The following is a 24,676-nucleotide window of genomic DNA, read 5'->3' as shown; positions in this document are numbered from 1 at the left end:
TTTATAATGACTTGATCAAAATGTGCACTTGTGGTTTTGCTTTGCTCTTCCACTGTCATGGAATGAGATCTCTTGTGTTGAATGTTAGGCTGTTTACAACAGGGTTCTGGAGGCTGTAGCCAAGCACAGCTCCCTGCTAAGGTGCAGAGCTCTGGCTCAGGGCAGAGCCGGTAACCATGGTTGGACTCCAAGGACAGCATGGCTCTTATCTGCTTCCTTTCCCGCTGAACTCTGCTTTGTTCCTTTTCATCTGTGCTGTTGCTATGACTGAATATGGTAATATGTTTATAAGTCTTTTACACCAAACCATGTGATTAAGCATATCCTCTTGATTGTCTGAATAGAAACTTGAGAGGAAAGAAAAAAAAAAATCAATTTAGAAAGTTCAAAGGAGAGGGAGTGAGGCAAGCAGGCAGACTAGGAGCAGAATATTGACTTCAGTTTCATTCTAATCAAATCATATTGGTGAATAGGCCTCTAACATCACCACAACTCTAAAAATAGAAAAATCTAATATGAGTTTAATATTTATGAGCTGACTTTAAGAGAAAACTGGCAACTAGCATTTATGTCTGTGCTTCTGAAGAAACCCTGTACATTTAATTTAAGTTCAACACATACCATTTTCTGGTGATAATTTTTTTAAAACTCTCTGAATTAAGATTACAAACTGCTTTAAAAAGACCATCAGGTGTATTGCTGTAATCAGTGTAATATTGTCATATTATGGTGTAATAAAATTATATGAGGAACTTCTGTATCCTGCTTTAAATTGTTCTGTTGTGTTGTAATCAAGGAACGTGGGGAACAAACTTATTTAGGTTGAGCAGCCTGTTGCTTCACACGAAAAATTGACAAGGAGATAAGAGCAACAGTTTGACCGTTGCTTGATAGAGGCTCTCCCAATTCCCTGTGGTTAGGTAGGAGAGGCAATGGCTTTCAACAAGATGAAAATAACTCTTAAAAATGCTCTGAAATGTCTTCTATTGTTTTCATACACTTGGCACAGAAGTTGATGGGTGAGCTCTGTGACTCAATTTGTGGGACATGGGTGGTGATTTTGGAACAGTTCAACCAAGCATATAAGCAACAGCCTAAGCTCCTGTTTCAGAAATGCTGCTCTGGTCTAGCTATTATGGATTACAGCTGTATAAGAATCTGAAGTACCTATGTGCTTAATGAAGTTTTTGTTAGATATTATATGAATAACTTCTGTTACCATCTCTGCTTAGACCTTATAAGTAGCTTTATGTTTCTTCATAGCACATGAAGCTTGCCAGCAGTGCTGAAAGAGATTCTTGAGTAAAACAGAGGTGTGTTCTAATACCTAACCTGGAAATGGTGGGGTTTATCTTATGTGTTTATAGCAGTTGACTTACCCCTCTTTATAGATTTAATAATGGATGTTACTGAAGGTTTAGCAGTTCTATTTTAAGATTGTATTTTAATAATTAAGCAGTATCAGTTGTTGTGTCGAGTATCCACGTAAACTGAAATGTATGGATTCCATAAAATCATGTGCTTTTAGAGTTCAGAGTATCCAGACTAAACATTCATTATTTGTGTCATGTAATATAAATTATCACTACTATTTAAAAAGAAAAATTGTTCTGGGATAGTCATAGAAGGAGATACATGAAATTAGGCTGTATTATAATGCAAGATTAGCAATTTCTGTAAATCTTGGCAAGTATTCTACCAGGTAAAATATATCCCAGATTAAAAAACATGATCAAACTGATTTAAGATTAAAAGATGCAGTTGCTACTGTTAGATGAGCAAAAGCAAAAAGAGGAAAGATACAAGAAAGAAAAAAGTGTGAACTAAGAGTATGAATAAGCACATAGTTGTTAATGTAGATACTATTTCTGTAGCAAGCTATAGTTGTTTTTATTTATGTAAAGTTGACTCTACTACAATATTCCAATGACAATATTAATGTTTCCTCTTCCAAAAAAATCTTACTGGTTCTCAATGAGAAGAATTGACAAGTTTTGTCTTTAGATTCTAAATTGTGGCATCTGGCCATATAAACATCTTGGTCAAGTAAACCACTCTGAACTTTAATAATGTTTCTACAAATGTTATTTGAAGAGTAATTTTATAATTTTCCGAGAGACATGATTCCTATGAAACATTTCTAGTATTGCCCTATTCAATTAAATAACTAACCCCTGTGACACCATCACATCCTTTGTAGTGCTAGAATGAAACACCTAAGGTAATGATGTTGTGATCCAAATTAAATGGTGACTCTAAAAGCATTATCAAGATTTTAACCCCCTCTGTCCTCCTAGGGAGAGTTTGAACAAAATCAAAAAACCTAAGAGCCTTGAATATGAAGGATATGAGTCTAAAACATTTATCCAGAGGCAAGAAATTACAGTAGGAGCAATACAGGCTGCAAAGCCATCTTTGCTGGCCACTTTCTTATGTGAGTCTTACTTTTGCTGGTGCATTGTTGGTGTTGCCTTTTCAGCCCTGCTATCTCCTGAGATAGGTGTTTACTACATCTGTGCCAAATTGAATTAAATTTTGCACAAATATATTAATGAAACAAAGAAGTTACATGAAGTTGATCTATAATATTTTCTCTATCCTCTCAATACAACAGATAGCAGGTAAGAAAAGCAGGTTTAATTTTCCTGCGTTAAATTACTTTTGTATTAGCAAGATGGTTTTAACATATTAAGAAATATCAAATAAAACAAGTTTTCCTACTGAATCTATTCTGTTTTAAACAATTTAATGTGCTGTGCAACTGTACAGTTTCTGAGCATTTTCCATTAACCTGCTAAACAAAGTCATTACTGTTTCTTGCCTGTGCTTCTCATCTTGCAGTTCTGGCTTTGAGAATGCTTTTTGTGTTGGATGGTAGAGAGAAAGGAGTGGAGGTTTTGTTTGGTTTTGGATTGATTTGTTTATTTATTTAGTTTATAAACAGTGAATTTATGACTAAAATTTTGTGCATAATACACATTCTGCTGTATATTTACACTACATGAAAAGATGTTCAACAAATGTTCCCTGTAGTTAAGAGTAGAGGGCAGTGAGATTTGTAATGAGCTTTTAGAATCAGCAGGACTTCCTTCTGCAAGAGTTCATTCTACCCTTGACATTTTAGTTCTAGCAAAACAGAAATAAGTGTATTTTCAGTTTGCAAACATGTCTTAGGGGAAAAGTCTGCTTTCAATTGCTAACACTACCATGGCAAAACATAATGGTTGCTATACAGGCATCTTTAAAATTACATTAGAGGATTTGTACTATACAGTAAAAATGTAGTGAATCCTTATTAAAGGCAGTTGCTTAAAAATAGTGGGGTTTTTTTGTCAATAAAACTTTTTAAAACCGTTATTTAACACTCTCATTACAACTAATATGGTGACATAAACTGGGTTAAATTATTATTCTTATCTTCCAAAAGAATCTGAATTGGTTTCTCTAAGTAACTCAGTTTATTAAACTCAGTTTAATAAAACTCACTGATTGGGGAAATGTGTTCTCAGAATAGGAATATTTTTAGATAAAACTTTTACTGTAGAGTTTTATTTCTCACTAATTGGATGAATCTCATTTATGTTTTTTTCAGTTAGACAAGTGTGTTGAATTTTGGGGTTTTGATTAATAGATGTTATGGATTTTATGGAACTTCTCTACAACAGAGTTTCTTTTATGGGTTGAGATTTTTGTGTGATGTGTATTAGTATTTGAAGTGTACAGTATATACAAAAATTGAAAGGAAAAATGGAGTATAAAGATGGCTCATGACTATGTACAAATAGTGGATTAATTCTATAAAATCAATACAACAGTCTTAGCTGAATTTTGTTCAGAGAGAATAGACTGACAGAAAAGTTTCTTATATTATTTAAAAGACATACCCTCAACCTCTTACGGGGGTGATTCTTGCTAGTACCAGCTCATAAACATTTTAAAAGATTATATGAGGAACTTCAGCATCATGTGCACAAGAGAACATGTTTCTGGAGGGTGCACTGGCTGAAGCACTACTTTGATGTATTGTTATTATGTGCACATGGAGCCTCTTTAAAGAAGAGGATTCAGGGTTATCTGCTTGTAGAGGCACACTCATGTTCATGAAGTGTTCTGTTTGGGTATTTTTACTGGAAAAGTTGTCTTTTTTTGTGAATTCAGAGTTGATTGTAACTATTTGAGTTGATTGTTAGGGTAACCTTAAAACACTATGCCAAGAGCAGGTTCTCCAGAAGGTGCACAGCAGCTGAAACACTGCATGGATATGACATTTTCTGTGGGCTAGTACTTACTTATAGTAACAATAACTTTATGTATATTTTACAAAACGTTTTAAAAAGCATATCTTTACATATGTATATTTATATAAATAACAAGATAGTAAACATACAAATAATATTTGAATGCTTTCTCCAAAATGAGGACAACTGTAGATCTATTCATAAATGGAAAGCATCACTTGTGACACACTTTAATGACATAGTCACAGAATAGTTTCTGTTTTTCAAAACAATATTATTTATATTAACTTGAGGGACAAAATTTCATTTTCTTCCAGGAGGAAGTTATGCAAAGAGCAGAAAAATGTGGTTCTGTTGCCTAATGCTTTATATTGCCTCTTCAGTGAAAAGAAAGGAAAATGGTTTTTGCTATTTTAAAAATGAATTTAAATAACAAAATGCTTTAAAGTTGTGTTGTTGTGATCCACAGGAGGTTAAATCCATTGACTCTGCAGAGAATTGCGGTTCTTAATGCACTGCAATTAGGATGTTTTCTCCAGAGTTAAGTCAGAGCAGTGTTAATCAGTTGTGTATAGTGGCTTAAAATACCATTATTGCAGCAGTGATATTAAATAATAAATGACTTGCATAATATGCATCTGTGTGATTCAAATTTTGATTTTCTTTATTTTCCCAATGAAAGGAGGAGTTTTTTAAAGTAGTCTTTTAAATGAATCTTTTTCTTTTTTTGACTTCTTTTCTTTCTTTTTGGTTGTTGTGGGGGTTTTTCTGTTTGGTTCTTTTTTTGGTGTGTGTTTTGGTTTGGTTTTTTGTTTGATTTTTTTTTTGTTTATTTCTTTCAGATTTTGTAGATCATGAAGTATGGCCAAAGTTTTTGATTTTTAGTGGCTCAATCTTCATGCAGTTCTCTGCCTTTGGGGTTATTTGTGTTTTGGGTACAAATACAAGCCTTGTATGGAGCCAAGTGTACGTGTGTATATAAGTAATGAAGGTTTGATAAAATAAAGTTGCTTTGTCAAGAGGTATACTACTTATTGTGGAGAGGTAAATAAGCTGCTTAGTCATGTAATGTAGTAAAGACCCTATCTTTTGATTAAACCTTTTATATAAAAAATGAACTAAAACTTCTGGATATAGGCAGAACTGCTGATGTAACAGACATGTATTTTTCAGATTTGACTTTATCAGCCCAGCATGGAGAGATGCAGGGCAGGGGGAAATGGCAAGCTCTTTTAAGTAAGCAACTCAGTTCACGGAACAGGACAAGATGTGATTGTTTATATGCTCAGGATATGCTGCTGCTGCACTAACGCAAATGAAAAGATACTATGCCTGGTGGAACTATTGTTCTCTTGTTTATAAACGGAAGTTTTGCCATGGTTTAAACAAACAAAATCTCCAAGTCTTGAGTATTTTGCCTGTCTGTATGGATTTAGAGTGTTTTGTCTTTCGGTGGTAATACTTTCAAAATTCCCTGCTGCTGTAAAGACTTAATGTTCCCTTTACAAAATAGGTCTTATGTAATGTTGCCAGCTCAAAGTAATAAAAGTCACGAATTAGGTAGACTAAAATCAGCACTGAGCTGTGGGGTTGATTTTTGTAGGACTGTAAATTGCATATTTAAAATTGCCTTAGACTTGTCTTTATTTTGGGGTAAAGGAGGACTTGGTTGATTATTGACTATGAAGTTAGATGTGAGAGTTATTTCTCTGTAACTGAAGTCAAAAAACTTCACAGTATTTCCTGGAATTTTCTTGTATGATTGTATAGTTCCAGGAGCTAGGATTTCAGAAAATGCTTAGACCATCTGAATAGCAATGGAATTAAGAGTTGACTGTAAGAGCCAGATGGAGGGAGAAGGTGACCTGCTGCAACCTTATCAGTGTGGAATAGTTTGTGATGAGAAGTTAGACAATGCAGTGATACAAAGGAAAGCACACTCTAAGTCACAAGTGGTGAGAGATCAGAAGCATATGCTGTAACTGTGAGAAGTTATTAGTCATAGCAGGTATGTGGCTGGCTTTTTATCAAATTCTCATTCATGGAAAAGGATTTAGTAATTGAAAATGTGTAGCAGGCTGACTTTTCACAGAATGTTTCACCGTAGACTGTAAAATTTAATTATTGCCATCTATTCAGACATCTTTAGAAAAAGAAATCTTAATACTGAATGGGAGGGGAAGAAAAGCTGAGAAGGGGGAAGGGAGAGCACCTATTAGAAACACTAAAAGTAAGTTGAACAATTAATCTAGAAGGGATACAAAATGTCTGGCATCACTCTTCAAAACCATGTCACCCTCACACTGTTTCTTTGAGGGATTTGTGTTGGGGAAAGGCACTCTCCTTCATGGGATATCGGAGTGCAGGCTTCTTACAAGCACTGCTTGATGGAACCACCCTTTGAGCACCTGGAGCACCCAAACAATTCCTAATGTTATTGTGTAAACTTGAGACATAAGGAACATGCATGTCAGTTACCTTTCTTTTGATCTGAGTTAGGATAAGGTATTTTATTGACTTGGTTTTAATTAATGGTGCTTATCTAAAGAGGAAGACCGATCTGAAGCAAAATAGTTAACCAAGGGGTGTGGAATCTACCTTTTGCCTGCTTAAGAAACTTAAGCTTAGTAAATGCGAGTATTGGTTCATCACTGTATTTTTTCTCTAGCCAGGATAGTGATTTTTATTCTTTTTTTCTTCACATGATTGCTGTACAGTAAATGGAAAGTAACTTGCTTACTTATAGAGGCATGTTGTTTTCAGATTTCAGTGTCTAGCTACAGAAGTTGTTCGTATTTGAACCAGTTTGCTTATGTCAGTTTTGTGCTGCCAAAAAACTTGGAACTGGACTGAGTGTGAGTTATGATACGGAGACTTTTCAATGGCTGTTCTTGGGTTCTGAAGGAGCTGGTGTTACCAGCGAAGGAGAAATCTGCCTCTTCCTCCCATTGTTCTCTTCTCCCATCGCTCTAATATGAAATAGTACCATATCTGAATACTCATTTTCACACAAGCTGTGACCTAGCAAATTTGGCTTTAGTTTAGTCCTCTAAATAGAAACTAGAGAAAAGGTTCTTTCTGGGTATTTCTGGTTTGAACTGAGCATGCCTGTAGGATTTGAGGCAAACTAACTTTGGTGTGAAGTTGACTGTTTGGGTCACAGGTTATGCATGAGTACTTGGCCATGACCAGATTAGATCAAGAGAGTAAAAGCTGTATTTCTCATCACGCCAGGAGTTCAGTGCATGTGCTTTCTTGCAATTGCTTTCTGAAGAATTTGTTTTATAGCATTTTCAACTTTGAGTGGTTTTTTTTTTTTAATTTTTTTTTTTTTTCCCACTTAAAAATTGTAAGTACATTTATATCTTTCTTGAGGTGCCTGTGCTTAGAGTCTCAACTCCATGGTGTTAATGAATTAAAATGGAGGGAAAGATAGGTGATCAAACTGACCCTGAGAAGACCGGGATTCAGGTTGACATCTTGCCTAGTATGCTTAGTAGTTTAGTCTATATCTGAGGCCTTGCTGCAGTGTCTTAGTAGAACAACTGAATTTTTATATTTACCAGACCATCTTGGGATAGTGCAGAAAATTTTCAAAAGGATTCAAATCTCTAGAGCCTATTCTGCCCCTGTATGATGCCTTACTCATGGAATGGCCTTGAAGTTTCCCAGCCTTTGAATATTTGTGAAAAACACCAATCACTTGGTTTTTAAAATTTTAAAAGTTTAATAATAATAAAATGGTTACAAAAATAGTAATACTATTAGAGTAATAAAAATTTAGAGTTAGGACAATTACAAGACAATGAAAACCAAAGAATTACGGATGTCCGGATGTTTTTGGGCACTGAGCTGCCAAAAACGTGCCTTGTGAACAAAGGAATAACCCTTAAAAGCAATGGCCTGTTGCATATTCATATATTTCATACCTGATGTATAAATTCCTTGCAAATTAATAACTTTTTCTGTTTTTTGTCAAATTCTTCCCCTTAATTGTGGTGGTTCCATAAAGATGGAGAGAAGGTGGAAAAATGTTTGTCCTTTCCAATAAGGAGGCTGTAACTCTTTATGTGCCCTTTCGCTGTTTTCTCTGTGCAAAGAATTTCTTGATTATCACATCTCTTTCTTGAGCTAGTTAAAAAGTATCTTACATACCACAGTTTCTATTTTAGCCTTGTGTTATAACCTAAAAATATATTTAACACACTACTTAAGAGAATTAATGCAGCACAACTTTCTAACATTATGCATATAATATTCATTGTAATATTTGCAAAAAGCCAATCATAAAATATGCATTTTTCACACATTGAAGAGCAGACACTTGCCAAAGGGCATCTGGGATTTCCTTTGACTCCTACCTGGAATAAACACCTATAGTGTGTTAGTTAGATGCCTTACAGCTTCAGTGTTTTTTTCAGGGGAGGTAGGGAGTAAATAGGTAATAGAGGAACTATTGATGATGAAAGAAACACCTTCAGTTATTTGACTCCATCAGCATTTACCAGGTGGTCTCAGAAAAATCACCCAGAATCTTCCATTACCCCAGTAAGAAGTAGAAGCACATTGCTGACTCCCTCCATTCCCATATACTTTCAACCCTCTGCATGATTATTAGCATGGTATTCTGTGTGTAGGTACTTCTAGATATTACTATTAAGTAGCTCTGTAAAGAAACACAAGTAGAAGGTGTTTTGCTGTAACATACTGTAGAAAAATGTTGGGGGCTGAATTTACCTAACTTAAAATGTTTTATGATGATTTAGTTCTATTTTAAGACTTCCATGAAGGATTTTCATGTGGATTTTAGAAGAAACAGTGAACTTGAAAGAGATGGTGAAAGTCTCTCCCCAAATACACTTTTGCTTTGAGATATACTGAAAACTTACTAAAACTCCCTATGCACGTTCTTTTACCCATTGGAACACCTGTGCTTCTGGCATATGCATATTTCTGATACAAAGATAATTTTTCCTGATGACTTTTGTTGCTATTACCAAATTCTAAGAGTTTTGAAACTGCCTTAATCCTATTTTGTATGCTCCTTATGGGATTCTGTTTCTAAGCATTCATCAGAAACTCTTTCAAGATAGACTTAAATTGTCATCATGAGCTTTTGTTTAGCTTGCACAGCTATGACTGGTGATGGTAATGAGGTGAAAGAAGGAAACACCTGTAAACCAAGCCTATTTAAATAAGTAGATAATTTTATGTCTTCATGGTTTATTTCTGTTAGTGAGACAACCCAAAGAGGTGGGCTTTCTGCAGCCTGATGCATATATGCATCTGTCTTGTAGATGCCTTTTTTTTTTCCTCTATGCTTTTTAAAGGTACTTTTTTAAAGAGCATAAAAGAAATCTATGACCTAAAGAGTAGAGTCCAGTTTGATACCTTTAACACAGAGGGCTTATCTCTCACTTGTTAATGGAGAGCCATTGGCACAGTCAGTAGAACACAGCATGTGATTCATCTGAGCAGCCATGGGATGTGGGTTGCACTCGGGTGGGCTGCATGCTCTTTATCCTCTAATCACTATGGATTTTTTTCTCCCAGATGGATCCCACCCAGGATCTTTGCAGAAGAAATAAGGTCTCCTAGGTCTACTTTGTATTTTCCAATAAGAGGATACAATGACTAATCTCTATAGGCCATTAAACATGATATTTTCACCTGTTCAGCAGATCTTGTCCATGTGGAATCTCTTTCCAACATTATTGCCCGTGGCATTGGAGAACATGGGTCCTACTGTGCTCTGGGCTCATGGATAGCATGGCCTGCAAGTCTGACCTTGGTGCTGCTTTTGCAGACAGTAAGTGAAGAAACATGTGCATCATTGTGATGCCAATGAAATCTCTACCCTTGCTTCTGTGATTGGGTTTTCAAATCACTACTGTGCTCTGAATGCTTCTTTTTGAATGGCAGGCTGCCTATTACCCAGCCCTCCACTTTACATTTAAGACAGAAAGTAAACCTGACAATTCATATACAGTGAAGGGTTCCTAGCAGTGTTCCTGTGTTCATTGCACCAAGAAGTGATTTTGCTGTCCCTTCTGAAGCTCTGGACATGGATGGCATGGTCAGGCAGCTGGAGATCTTCTTGATTCCCTGGAAAAAAGGGGACTGGGGCTTTATCTCTGAGAGTTACCTATCTAGTAATCTGTGATGCTGTTCTTAAAAGCTCATATTCACTGTTCTTAAAAGCTCATATTTCAGCAGCACAAACATTACTGTTAGTTCTCAACTGGGTAAAGTGTGTATTGATCTGCTCTATAAAGTGCAGTAGTCTCTCTACAAGCCCCAGGTGTCTTTTTTCAGGCTAACATCAGCTATGGCTATCCCAGGACCATATGCAAATTGGTTTTTTCAGTGTTTTTTTCCTAGAAGACAGATTTTGGGCACGTCTCTGGTATTTTCTCAGACTATGGGCTAGTGCTTTGACTTACTGTCTACCTGGTGGTACCACATGTCTCAGGACTGCTGCTTCTCATCTACTGCTTATGCCCAGCTTTCCATTAATTCCCATAATATAAGATATGTACAGTGATTCTTTTTTCTTAAAGTGCTTCTCACTTACAAAAGGATGGCTCATCCATTTTAACTGTTGGGCCTGCTACTCTATGTAAACATATTTTTCTCTCAGGAACCACAATGAAAATCTTAAAATAAAATAAAAAAATCTCTCAACAACTTCTTTATTATTAACAGCTTGGTGGCACTGTGAGATGCTGGAGACCCAGGAGTCATAGAAGGAACCATTGTTGCCATCCAATGCAGGATGGCATTCCTCATTTCTTCTGTAGCATAGCTGGAAGAGCACTCACACAGTTTGAAGAAGATGTGCATTCAGTCTCCTGCACTGGGAGGATTTCAGCCTGCATCCCAGGAGAGGGCACTAGTACCTGCAGGGATGAGGAAGCATTTCAGATTCCTACTGTATGTCTTGTGCTCAATGTAAACAGTGAGGCATTCAATACAGCAGGAAGTGAAGCTAATTCTTCTCATCATAGAGTGAGACTTGCAGCAAGAAGGATTTGGGGTAGGATTTGAAGATGGAAATCTGATGTCTTGGGGTAGTATTTGTGCTTAGTTATAAAACAATCACAGATAGATCATCAAAGTAAAAGAAAGGTGAAAGGCCACTTGTCTAGACATACCTGACTCTCCTACCATCTGCTTGCTTCTGATTTAAAATAACCAAACCAAAAAAACACTAAACCCCACGAAGCCCAACCAACCAGCCCCCCCCCCCACCTAAACAAGAAATAACTCCACCCCTCCCAACAAAAAAGGTGCATTACATCAGCAGAGGATTTCAGGAGCCTCTGTTGCTTGACCCAGCCTTGCAACATGATGGCAGAGGACTCCTGCCATTTTGTCCAAATACAATCAGACAGAAATATATGTTGGCTATAACTTTTTTGTACCCTTAGCGAGCTCTCAATCCAGTAAGTAAAAAACCGTACTGCTAGCAATGTTTTGGGAATTTAAAATAATTCCTTTCTAAACTTTACAAAATTTGAACTGACCCTATGATTTGTTTTATTCAGGAGCAGATTTGCCCCACACTAACAGATTTCCTCATGTCCAAAAGCATGGCAGCATTCAGCAGATGTATTCCTTCGATGTTATTGTTCTTTTTATCTGTATTGCCTTTGTGACCTTGAAGTTTCAGGAAGGCAGAGAAGGCTGACCAATAGAGAGCCCCATGAAGGAGAGGACATAAGGGAGGGGGATCTGGTTTGGGCTTGTATCCAATTATTATAATACATTTTTAGACTGTTTTTTACTGAGGAAGTAAACACTGCTGTGTAAAGGTTAGATATAGACCCACCCGTTCCTGGAAGTTATGTACAGCTTGTACTGGGTGACATCAGTGATGGATCTGTTTTGTGTGTGTATACAATTCTGTGACTAATTACAGTATAATTTTGTGCCAAAGCTTATTAAAAAAATGTCTTGGGTTGTTTCAAGAAATTCTTGTATACTGAGCATTTGGATCAATACCAGTTGTTTTTAACAAACTAGTAAAGTGTAGATCTATTGGTCACAGCACTGGTTTAATCCCTGGGATAGAGTCTGAGTCTTAAAGGTCATCATTAACCAATATTTTCCTAAAGAAATTGTCAAGTACAGAATGCTTTCAATATGCACTTTTCAAGTGCCTTTTTTTTGGGTATTGGTGAATGTGAATTTTTAGGTTAGCTGGTTTGTGCCCTGAGTGGTGCAGTAGCAAAAGAAAAATCAAGAAAAATCCCCACTGTAATCCTTGGTAATCTATAATAATAAAAATAAATAATATAAAGTAGTAGAGATGAAAAGAGATTTTCATGAATGCATCTTAAAGAGATGCTTTAATATAGCTTCTGCCTTGTTTCTGCAATGGTCTTGCCTGAAGAATTATATTGGTTCCCTCTGGTATGAAAGCTCTGAAAACCCATTATGGCTAGAGCATTTGTTAAGCAGTCTCTACAGACACAACACTGTGGTAGCTGCAATGAGATGCACTTTCTTTGTCACCCAGGCTAAACCAAGATGATAAGAGGGATGAAGCTATTTTGTTTAGATCATTCTTCTCATGAGTTCCCCATAACTTTGACTTTATATAAGGAAACACTTTTAATGTTTTGTATCAGACTATCTTGCCTTTCTGTTGAGAAAGATAAAATGATCTGTTGTGGTCAGTGCTGTGACTGAGTTGCCTAATTGTTTTCCTTGTGCTTCCAGAGAGCATTTAATGTGTACAGAGCCTATACTGGACTGAATGCAGTTTTCTTTCCTGAGTTTCTCCCTTTAAATCCCACTGAGTGAACCTCCTGTTAAAACAGAATTAGCACAGCAGATCAAGTTGTTGAGCACCTTCATCAAGCTGGAAAATCAAATACAGGCCAATTCTTTCTCTGTGCTCTCTGCTTTAAAATACAGCAGTTGCTTCCATCTTGCAGCATACACTAAATTTTCAACAGCTTAATTTCAGCAAGTTTTGCAAAAACTTGGAATTGTGGAAGGAATTTGAATGGAATGTATCAAAAAAGGCAATTATCTGGGAAAATATACTGAACAGTATATAGTATATAGCACTGCTGTAGAGGGAAAAATCTGGTTACATCTCCACTGATGTTTGACCACTTCTAGGAGAAAAAACAGAATGAGTATCAGCCCTGGTTTCTTTGAAACTCTTAATAATAAAAAAAATATTTAGGAACCTTTTTTAACTAGATATTATTTTCATTTTGTGGAAAACTGTAAGTGATTCTGAAAAGCTTACAGTGATTCTATAAGCTATTCTGAATATTTTTCTTTCTAATTCATCTTTATTTTAAGAGAGACAAGCAGTTCCTTAGACTGCTTATTAACCTGTAGAAGTCAAGAAAAATGCTGCTTAATTTCAAAGAAAAGTTTATTATGCTTTTGCTAATATAAGCTACTTTATACTGTGTACTTGATATCATTATATGTGGAAAAGTAAACTGGATGCTTGATTTTAAAAAATATATTTTAGGCAAATTCCATTTACCTCTTTTTCTTTTCTCTCAGGTGGAAAGACATGACATGAATACCCTGAGTTTACCACTTAACATCCGCCGTGGAGGTTCTGATACCAACCTGAACTTTGATGTACCTGATGGGGTCCTAGAATTTCACAAAGTCAAACTCAGTGCAGATAGCTTGAAACAGAAAATCCTCAAGGTTACAGAGCAAATCAAGGTTGAACAAACAGCTCGAGATGGAAACGTGGCTGAGTATTTGAAACTGGTGAACAGTGCAGACAAACAACAGGCTGGGCGCATTAAGCAAGTCTTTGAGAAAAAGAACCAGAAATCTGCCCACTCCATTGCCCAGCTGCAGAAGAAATTGGAACAGTATCACAAAAAGCTCAAGGATATTGAACAAAATGGATCTTCCAAAGCTACCAAGGATACTTCCAAAGATAACTTGAAAGACGTTCAACATGGAAAATCTCGTAGCAGTGGGCACGGAACAGAGAGCAGCAAGTCGGGTGTGCCGGGTGTATCCCTGACACCACCTGTCTTTGTTTTCAGCAAGTCTAGAGAGTTTGCCAACCTGATCCGAAACAAATTTGGTAGCGCAGACAACATTGCTCATCTCAAAAATACCCTGGATGAATTTCGGCCAGAAACAAGTTCTAGAACCTATGGGGGCAGCGCCACCATTGTTGCCAAACCAAAATATGTTAGTGATGATGAATGCTCAAGTGGGACCTCTGGATCGGCAGACAGCAATGGGAATACCTCCTTTAGTCCTGCTGTGGCAAGTACCCTTGACAGCCAAGGAAAGCTGTCCATGATTTTGGAGGAACTAAGGGAAATCAAGGAGACACAGTCCCAATTAGCTGATGATATTGAGAATTTAAAAACCCAATTTAAAAGAGACTATGGCTTTATTTCTCAGATGCTACAAGAAGAAAGATATAGGTATTTTTTTTTAACTGTTCTCTTGAAATGACTTTTGAATGGGTATAGAAACTCTTTGGAAAGTGTGTGAGTCAGAGAGAGAGATTTCAGAAGCAAGAGGAAAAAATAATTCCAATCAATATCTGGTACCAACATGTTTAATTCCTCCCAATAACCAAAAATACACATAGAATATTTATATTTCTTATCAAATGGTGAAGTGCCCTTTGCCTTTTGTCTCTCCTCTGTCATAGTTTTTATGTGAATTATATGAGTACTGCGTATAGGAGATGCCAATGGTTTTGTTGCTAGTGGAAGGATTTTCATCTAATGTGACTCCAAAAAAGCTAATCAGTCTGTGGCGTAGCAGGACTGACTGATAGCTGATAAGTATACCCTTGACTCCTGAGTACCTTGTCCAAATACTTCTCACACACATTGCTATCTTGTGGATGCAATGTCACCTTGTACCCTGGTGTAACACACAGCTGGGAGATGTAGTTTGAAGTGATTTAGCACAACTTCATCTTGCATTTGTTACATGACAATTAATTCCTTTATCATGCTCTGTGAAAAGTGGATGATATGTTTTACAGAGGGCTTTCACTTGCTGTACCTATATCCCATTTTTCCTATGGTTTGTTAAAGTGAAGTTGATTCTTGAAGTCTTTACTACGCCAGTGGGCAAAATCTTGGTAGGAAGGGCAATATTTCATGTCTCCCTTGCTTATAGTTCTTGAAATACAATGAAAGGTTTGATATCATGTAGTAATACAGGGCGGAAAGAACAATGAAAGTGGCCTAGTGAACTCATTACTTGGTTTCAGGAGAAAGCAGACTGGCCTTTTCTGTCAGCTCTCTGCCAAGAAAATCTCAAGCCTCCTGCTACCCATTTCTAGAAAATTTTGCCTCCATCATTTTTGTGCTGACTGCAGTGTTTGCCTGTTTGTGTGTTAATCAAGTGACAAACTCACAAAAAAAAAAAAAAATCTAGTTTTCTGGTGGTTTACTTGAACTGCTTTACCATGTAGAAACATGCCAGAACAGACTGTACATAAGTGGCAGAGCCCTGTAGTTGTGTATGAGAGAGAACATATTTTTCCTGCCATTACTGGCGAGCTATTAATAGGCTCAAACTTACTTATGAAGCCATATCTTCTTGGCTAAATGAAGAGTGAAGAATGTGAGTTGGATATCCTTAGGCACTGTTTATATTTCATATAATTTGCCAATGTTGTATGAATATTTGCTTTTTAGCACCTATTGCCAGCAAGAAACACTCAAAAAGGCTTTCAGATTGTTGAATAAATATTCATGGAAAGTTTGCAAAGTTTTTACTGATTTCTATATGTGCTTTGTAATGCCAGTCAGACGAATTCATTGTATGCTGAGAAATTACCTTTTAAAATGTGCAATTGTTTTCATGATTTGCATTACTTAAATAGAAGGCACTAAATTTAGACTTCTTTTTCTAATAAGATATGAAAGATTGGAAGACCAGTTAAATGACCTCACTGACCTTCATCAACATGAGACAGCAAACTTGAAACAAGAGCTAGCCAGCATAGAGGAGAAGGTGGCATATCAGGCCTACGAGCGATCACGAGATGTACAGGTACTTATTTTCCTTATCATCATCTTTTAATATTTTGTAGAGATCTTGTACCATGAAACACTTATATTTTTCTACATATTTTTAAATAAGGAATATGGAGAAAGATATAAGCCCTTATTTTCTCTGTTTTAGCACAGCAGATTGAATCAGTGACAGTCTCCATTTGTTTTTCTGGATTCAGGATTTTTTTTCTGCTGAAACTGATGATATGGCCTAGGCAGACTTGTGGTTGAAGAGTGGTCTGTTTTAATTTCTTTCACAGAGGAGCAAGGAATCAAGTCTCCTTGCATTGTGTGACATAACACTTGTGACAATGTCCTGACATAAACTTCTTGCTCAGACTTTCTCCAGACTTTCACTGGCAAGATTTATTATAAATTGAGCTTAGGGTAAAAAGTAAGAGAGATGATTCATAAATAGACTTGTAGATTTTCTAGTTATAATCAAAGAGTTTTAAGCCATAGTCACAACAACCTCTATGATCAAAGCTGTGGGGTGTTTTCATCTTGGTGATCAGTTGTAGTCATGTCTGACTTCAATCAAAAACCAGTAACAGTGTCTACAAGTATGTCCTAACAGCATGTAGTTACATACTTGAATATTGTATAACGTACTTGAATATTTTATACAATACAAGCACTTGCATAATCCATAATATTTCCACTCAAAGTCTGAGGAAGTGGTGAAAACACAGTTGTGCCTTACCTATTCATGAACAACTGAGGAATGCTCAAAGACTGTCTTCATATTGGCTCAGATGGTACAAGAACCTAAAACTTGACCTATAAACACCTGTGCTCACATTTCTAAACAGAGAAAGTGCAGGCAGCAGGATGATCACAGTTTCCTAAATGTGAATTAGGAAGCTCCTGGGAACAGAATGGGAAAGGGATGGTACTGAATCTAAGCATATCATAGGTTTCATTGTAGGTTTAAACAAGAGAGGTCTCTCACAGACTCAAAGAAAAGAGGACTCATTTCTGTGAAGGCATCTTGAGGATGTAAAAAGATAATGGAACCTGAGTTGTCCAACAGAAGGGCTGTGCAATATTCCCTAACTCATTAGCAGAATCTTGGAAGGGTGTCAGAGACTTGTAAAAGACTCCTGGAGGGGTGTCAGAGATTCCTTAATGAAGTGCTCTGTTGATACAGCCTTTTTTCTTTTATCTCTGTACAGTTGGACCCATTTAAACCCATCTCTTTGGGGCTTTGGAAAATTAGCTAAAATAGAGTAAAAGGATTTAAGCTCTGGATATTTTGAGTAACAGCCTAACTCTGTCACTAAGAGATGTGCAGGTAGTTTTAAAGACGTGTTCAGCCTCTCAGTGCAGAGCTGCAGGTATCAGACTTGCAGCTGGATTTTCTCTAAAGCAGCACACGACAATTTGAGGATAACTTACAGTCAGAGTGGAAGAAAGACCAGGGAAGTTCATTAGTATATAGTGGAGAACATACCTGACCATAACAGACTTTGTGCCACCCATAAGAACTGTGGTTACAATCTTCTAATTCCTAGAGCAGTAACAGAAGCAGCCTTGTGTAAAGCACTGTGCCACACTCTCTGTGGTGACCTTGGTGCCTGCAGTCAATTGGTAAGCCAGTTCAACTTGCTGAAACAATGAAGAACTGACCCAGCAAGGGAAAGCTGATAACTCTCTGGGTGTTTATACAAAAAAGTTTGTTTTGAAACAGCTTACTGTGTGACCAGGTGAATAACCATGCTAGTGCAGGGAAAATATCTGGAGTTTGAGGGTGAGCAAGAAAGTAGGGATGGCAGAGCATTGGTTTTCTTTGTCACACACTGGTAAAAGATTCTGTCAAATTGATCAATCTCATGAAATTATAGCTTTGCACCACGTTACCCAGTGATGCCCAAATCCCAACTTCAGGAAGGAGCTGGCATTTTGGCAAATCAGTGAAACAGTTGGAAGTTTTTCTGTTTTGCTTTGGGAGGGCTCAAGCATGGGGGTAGTGTCTTTAGGAAGCATTTTACTCAAAGACCACTTTTAGTTCATCCTCAAGCAGAAGAGAAAGGTCTGCTTTCTTTAGAACAAACTGTGAAGCAGAATAGATCATGTGGGAGAGAATCCATAAAAGCATCTCCACAGGTTATTCCACTGTCTTCACACTGACAGAGGGAGAAGGCCAGATCTCACAGAGGATTCAAGCTCAGCACTGTAGAATGGGTAGCTTTGAAAGCAAAATCAATGTAGACTAAAGAGGCAGTGTAAACCAAGTGCTGCTACATGTTGCAAAATAGTTATTTAGTATCACAGCAAGCCCACCCTAATGTTTTCTATGGAATAGACAAACTAATTTCTTGCTGTTTTGATGCAGTGATAGTTGCTGTGGCAACAGCTTTACTAGTAATTTATATCAACAGTATATATAGGAAACAACTGTCATGAACATTAAAGTTATGATACTTTTTCTTGAGCACAAAAAAAGAACAAACCTACAGTTTGGACAGTGTTGTTGGCCTTGATTATGCCTGAGCAAATAGTGACACATTAATTCAGACTCACTCATATATATGTGCATTTATTCTTTTAAAAGGTGGTGGTTCATTGAAATTTTATCAGTCTATAATAAATTACATTCTAATCTAGCTAATGGATGGCTCTGCCGCTAAAATGTGAAGAAACATTGAAGGGAAATATGGCTGCCCTAATTCTTGTTTTCCGTCTCCAGGAAGCCTTGGAATCCTGCCAGACCCGGGTTTCCAAACTGGAGCTCCATCAGCAAGAACAGCAAGCACAGCAGTCTGAAACAGTTAATGCCAAAGTGCTCCTGGGGAAGTGTATAAATGTTATCCTGGCTTTCATGACTGTCATCTTAGTGTGCGTCTCTACTATTGCAAAGTTCATTGCTCCTATGATGAAGAGCCGTTTTCATATCATCTGCACTTTTTTTGCAGTGACGCTGCTGGCAATATTTTGTAAAAACTGGGATCATATCATTTGTGCTATAGAAAGGATGATTATACCAAGATGAAGCTGTTTGACTGGCTGGTTTTTTCTTTTTTTCTTTTTTCTCCCCTTTTTTCTTCCCCTCCCTGTTTTTTAAGCACTGTGTGTATACAAATTCTGGTGTAAATTTATAAAAGTATACTTGTTGGCAGTCAGCTGCCTGTTCAATCTGAGTTTGTCTAACTGGCTGTATCTGTGATGAACTGCTCACTTAAGTCAGTCTTCTGCCTTAATCCAAAAGGTTTTCCACTTTCCAAACCCATACCCACAAAAGATGGTATGATGATCTGGGAGGAATCCCAACAACTGCAATTGTCAGGTGTGCTTTTTACTAGGCTGGAGTGCACAGAGTGTGATCAAGAGGGAGTGCCATAATGTGTATCAGCTCTGCTACAATGATAGTTAATTTTCTCTCTGAATCCAACTAGGCTGATAAACCAAACTATGCAGTCATGTGTATTGATAGTTCTAGATTCTAAATTAATGGGTATCATTACATGGGATTTTGAGTTTTCAAGATTAACAAAACTTGATGCTTCTGCTAGTAACTTTTTGCACAGAGTCTATTGTTTGTAAATGAAACCAGTAATGACTATTGACCACAGTTAGCAGTTGTTCTGTCCTGGCACTTTTCCTTATCACATTCGGAAAACACATAATGTGGCTTAAGACTTCCAAAGATGGGCTGAATTGAATTATAAGGCCTCCAGGCAACTTTGTAAAGGAGTTAAAAAGCAAGTAACTGGTAGGTAAGTTGTCATCCACATCAAAGCACTCACTCGTTCAAGCCCTGCAACCTGCAAGGGGAAAGAAGTACACAGAAAGGCAACATTGAGATTAGCCTTTGTTAGCACTGAATTATTGGGGTGTTCTGACTGAATGCAAAGCATACAGGTGGTGGGACCCTGGGTACAGTGGATTTACTTCTTCTGTCAGATTCAAGAATGTGGCAGAAATATGAGGGAACAGCTTCTTAGAGAGAGCAGGGAGTTCAACTTCTGTAAATATAGGGACTCTCAACAAACATTCCTGAAAATAATGTATTAACATGCAGTATCACTACTAGGAGACAGGGTTGGGTTTGTTTTCCCACTAGAATTTATTTTGCTGATTTAATAACTGCAAAAAAAAAAATCCATGAAATCAGCTTGACTTTCAGCCGTTATATAAAACAAGATCTTTATTAAAAATAAACAAGCAAACAAAAAACAACCACAAAACAAGCTACCACAACCAGAATTCTTCTCCACACTCCATTAAGTGAAAAAAAGAGTGTCTTCACTTATTTGATGTTCAGTGTTAGTAACTGTGAAAATAATTGTCATTACCTATTTTATTTTCAGTTGCAGTATTTTTTATGCTGGTATTATGGGAGGGAGGGCATAGTTTGATGTGTATGTTTCTTTCTAATCAAGTGCAATAGTTTGTATAGAATTTGTGAAGACTATTCTGAGGAAAGGGAGTGGGTGAGGGGAAGGCAGGGAAGAACTCTGACATTTTACCACAGTCAGATAAATAGTGAATAGTTACTATTTGTGGCTTCAGGAACTAAAGAAAGGACAGAATTAACTTAATAAATAATGATATAACTTAGCATTTAGAAAATTCAATTAAAATACTTATAAATATTTAAAGAATTCTTTATATGTCCTAAGTCTTTGCACAGAGAATCAGGAAGGACTTTGCTGGTTTGCAGTCACTGGAAATGGATCAGATCAGGCACACCCGTATTATCTTAACCTAGCCCTACCTCATCTCAAGTGGGAAGTGGAGTGGAAACCAAAACCAAACAAACAAGAGCCCAAACAAGACCAATGACTGATTCTGATCCTAAGAATGCTGTGACTTTTCATGGTGTTTTCTTGCCATCTCTATTATAATCTCTGTTCTTCTCTTCAGCTTGCACAGTCAGCTTCTGCATTGGCCTCCTGAGAAAATAGTTTAGCATTTTGTTGAATGGGTTCAGAAAGGTAGACGTTCAAGAAAGGAATACCATGTGTTAATGATGTTTACATAAGAAAAACTCCTTTGCCTATTGCATGATTGCTGTTTTATGTAGTTGAAATGTTACATCAGGTAGCCTCAATGACAGGTAGGAAAAAGGTTAGTATTTTTCTTATAACAAAGGATGTTGGTGTGGTATTTCACTTTCCCTTCACACCTGGGAATGTGAAGGCTTCTGCTCCAAGGGCATCCTTTTATAACTCTGGAAGATAACCTCGGTGCAAAATTAAAGTAGAATCTAAAATTTATGTCTCTACAAAAGATTGCTCACTGTCTTGACAGAATCTGACAGGGCTTAAATTCTAAATTGGAAACGGGTCTTGGGCTTCCATATTGGCTTTACATCTGGCAGAGGACATAGAAAAAGCTATAACGGCTGCATAGCGTTAGTTATGTAAAGTAAACAACCTAATTGGTGAATGGGTGCATCTCTTCTCTAGGTTATTTTCTCTGCTGGGTTTAAATCACTGAAGGATGTGACACACATCAAGAAAATAATAAAAAGTGTAAAGTGAAGGGCAAACGCCTGCTTTTGAGTGAAACTGTTACAGTTTTGCACAGAGTGAGACTAGTGCCAGGAGCTCTGCCATGTGGAAGGCCACCCAAGGAGGGAGGTCTCCCATCCTGCCTTCACCATTGCATTTACTCCCTTGTGCTAACACTGGTATGTGGTGAAGTCTTCCATATGCCATGTTAGCTCACTAGACTGGTGAAAGAGGTAGATGATTCTCCACATCCAGAGACTTAAAGGGCTGGTAAAAAGGTTGCATGAGTATGAAGCTGGGATTTTACAGGAGATGAGCTTTTTTCTTCTTGTTGCCGTGAATCATTAGCTGTCCCTAAAACTGGGCTCCAGGCAGACTCTCTGCAGATTGTTGGGGCAGCTTTGGTGTAGAAAGGTTCTTCCTAACTTTTTCCTACAGGGAACAGATACAAACAGCTCCAGTATGTGGTGGGACAGGCTAGCCACCTGTGCCTGTACTCGTGGTCAAGAGAAGGCTAGTGCCTGAGCTAGTCAGAGCTGATGCCTCTGCCATTAGCTTCAGTATGGGCATCACTTCCCCCCTTTAGGCTGGGATTGTGTATTTTACCTATTAGAGTGTGTATCTGGCCTGCAGTCTGAGCTCTGCTTCCTATGAAAGTATGCCTAGGCCAACCCAAAGACCTGCAGTTCTCTGTCCTCAATCAGTTAACCATGTTCTGTCAGGATACCTTTTGCTTTTATATTCTCATATAACACATCAGACATTCTTAGGATACTCCTTACATCTACTCATCAACCTCTAAAACACTCCCACTCAACAAAAAGTTGCCAGACAGTGTCTTTTCTGCTTGGTGCTGCCTGGTATACAAGTATTTCACTTCACTTTGGTAGTACTTCTCTGATGGAAAAGCCCTTTCAATAAGTTGTTAATACCTGTTCTACTGTTCGTTAGCTTTTTGTTTGGAGGTTTCTGGAGATTTAGTTTCTTATGAAAGTTAGCACAATTTTCCTGATTTCTCCTATTTCAACATTAAGGACTACATGAGGTTTCCTCTAAAAACTGTGTAATGGATCTCTCTGCTAGCTTCAACTCCATTATTGTTGAAAGTCCAATTAGTGATTGGCAGGACTGATTGAGACCCAGTTTAAATTCCTTCTTCTTTCTGCTTTATATTATATACATTCATGCAACTTCTCATTTTATTGCAGTCCTGTGATGTCTATTTGCACTGAATTCTTAGAGAGGCATTAAAAAAATTCACTGTATTTTAGTTTAATATCAAAATGTTTGTGTTATGCAGTGCCTCTGCTGCAGGACATCTATCAATATAGATGTGATGTCTGCACTCCAGGAAGGATATTTAAAAGCCAATGGTTTTCTGTGAACAAATAATGTCTGCTAACCTGGGGAATAGCAATGCAAAAGGTGAAGACAATTTGATGTAGGAAAGATATGTGATCCGCTCACCAGGAGTCAAAGCTATACAAATTCAGTGTAAGCATAAGGTTCAGTTTTGCAATCATAAGGGTTGCCAGCTAATTATTAGCTGCTGAATTACATAATAAACAAGGACTCGAACATTTGAAGTTGAATTAGTTCAGGCTTATGTTTGATACAAAGTTAACTGCACAATAACAACTAGTGCTTTCTGAAATCAAAATCATTGAACAAGAAATTCAGGTAAAAACAAGAAAATGAAGAAGTTTGTAGTTCATTTAGAAGGTACGAGAGCAAATTTTCTTGTTTGGTTGTCCAAACTAAGTCCCTTCCCACTGTGATCGAGACATTTTACTGCTGGATTCAATGATACAACAGAAGAGAAACAGATATTAATGTAATTAAACACTTTAATTTTGATAGCAGAATTTAATCCCTTCTGAAAGTCCATCTAGACCTAGTAATCAGACAAATTTATTCTCCACTATTTTAAATCAATCAAATATATATCTGCTTTCTTCATTCACCATCATGCCAGAACATGGCCTTTAAATACAGATGATAAAGGGCTTGTTTTCAGATAAATTTGGAAGGGTCTCTCTGATGCTAATCCTGCACAAAGGATCAGACAATTTTACATTGCAACAGTGAAAGACTAAGAAAAGTTTTATTTTAGTCAATGAAATTGCTTATTTTCCCTGAAAAAGCCAACTGAGATGATTCTGTATATAAGGACTGCATGAGGCCAAGTCAAAATGTCTTGTATGGTTGATTTGCTGTACGTTTAGCATATTAAGTTGTACTGTTATTGGAAAGCTTTGCACAAAGCCACCTTTCCTTTTTATCCAGGGAACCTGGGTCTGGTAGTATCAAGGTGTACCAAAAATTGTCTGCTTTTATTGGCTAAAGTTAATTGTCTTGGTGTGTGACCTGCAATGTTTCTCATAGTATTTCCATTTTGTGCAGCACTGTGGAAAGATTCAACATATGAAAATGTAATTTTTGTATATTTGGTTGTGTAGTCATGACTGCCTCTAAGGTGCCATTAACATTTTTTAAAATAAAAATATTTACATTTATTTGATGATGAATATTGTCTCTTAAACTTTCTGTCCAATCACTCATACCCCTATCAATTTTTCTTTCTCAGTAACAAATTATTTGATTGACAGTGATAAAGTTAATCCATTGAGCACAAAGCCCAGTTTTAATACACTGACAGATCTGAGCATTCTGCTCTGCTGCAATTTTGACCAAAACCTGTTGAGTTTCACTTAGAGTTGTGACATGGCAAAACTGCAAACATCAAACTAGGTATCATCCTTGCTTTTATCCAAAGCTTGTGTGAAATTTGCTATGCAAATATTTTGCTATCGTGCCAAGAAGCTGGACTCACTTAGGATTTTTTTTTTAACTTAAAATTAGAAACTTAAAAAGTATTTTTATGTTATGTCAGAATCCTTGGTCACATGTGCCAAAAAAAAAAAAAAATGTAGCTGACATTAAGCAAAGCGTT

General features: G+C 37.1%; 1 protein-coding gene across 3 annotated transcripts in view; it reads left to right on the top strand.

The window, feature by feature from the left end:
• Window positions 1–24,251, top strand: part of TMCC3 (transmembrane and coiled-coil domain family 3) — a 134,002-nt gene extending 109,751 nt beyond the window's left edge. The window contains exons 1-4 of one of the 3 annotated variants that reach the window (XM_072923219.1): window positions 6,226–6,246; window positions 13,773–14,671; window positions 16,130–16,265; window positions 18,957–19,407. In XM_072923219.1, the coding sequence (XP_072779320.1) occupies window positions 13,788–14,671; window positions 16,130–16,265; window positions 18,957–19,259 (1,323 nt within the window). In that variant the 5' untranslated portion in view covers window positions 6,226–6,246; window positions 13,773–13,787 and the 3' untranslated portion in view covers window positions 19,260–19,407. Of the gene's footprint in view, window positions 1–6,225; window positions 6,247–13,772; window positions 14,672–16,129; window positions 16,266–18,956 lie in introns of those variants that run through there. The other 2 variants (XM_002187796.7, XM_030261460.4) reach the window with 2 other exon arrangements.
• Window positions 24,252–24,676: the final 425 nt, after the last annotated feature.

The sequence above is a fragment of the Taeniopygia guttata genome, chromosome 1A, assembly GCF_048771995.1.
Source record: "Taeniopygia guttata chromosome 1A, bTaeGut7.mat, whole genome shotgun sequence".
Taxonomy (NCBI): domain Eukaryota; kingdom Metazoa; phylum Chordata; class Aves; order Passeriformes; family Estrildidae; genus Taeniopygia; species Taeniopygia guttata.
The sequence above is the reverse complement of the archived record's forward strand: the minus strand, read 5'-3'. Positions and strand labels throughout refer to the sequence as shown.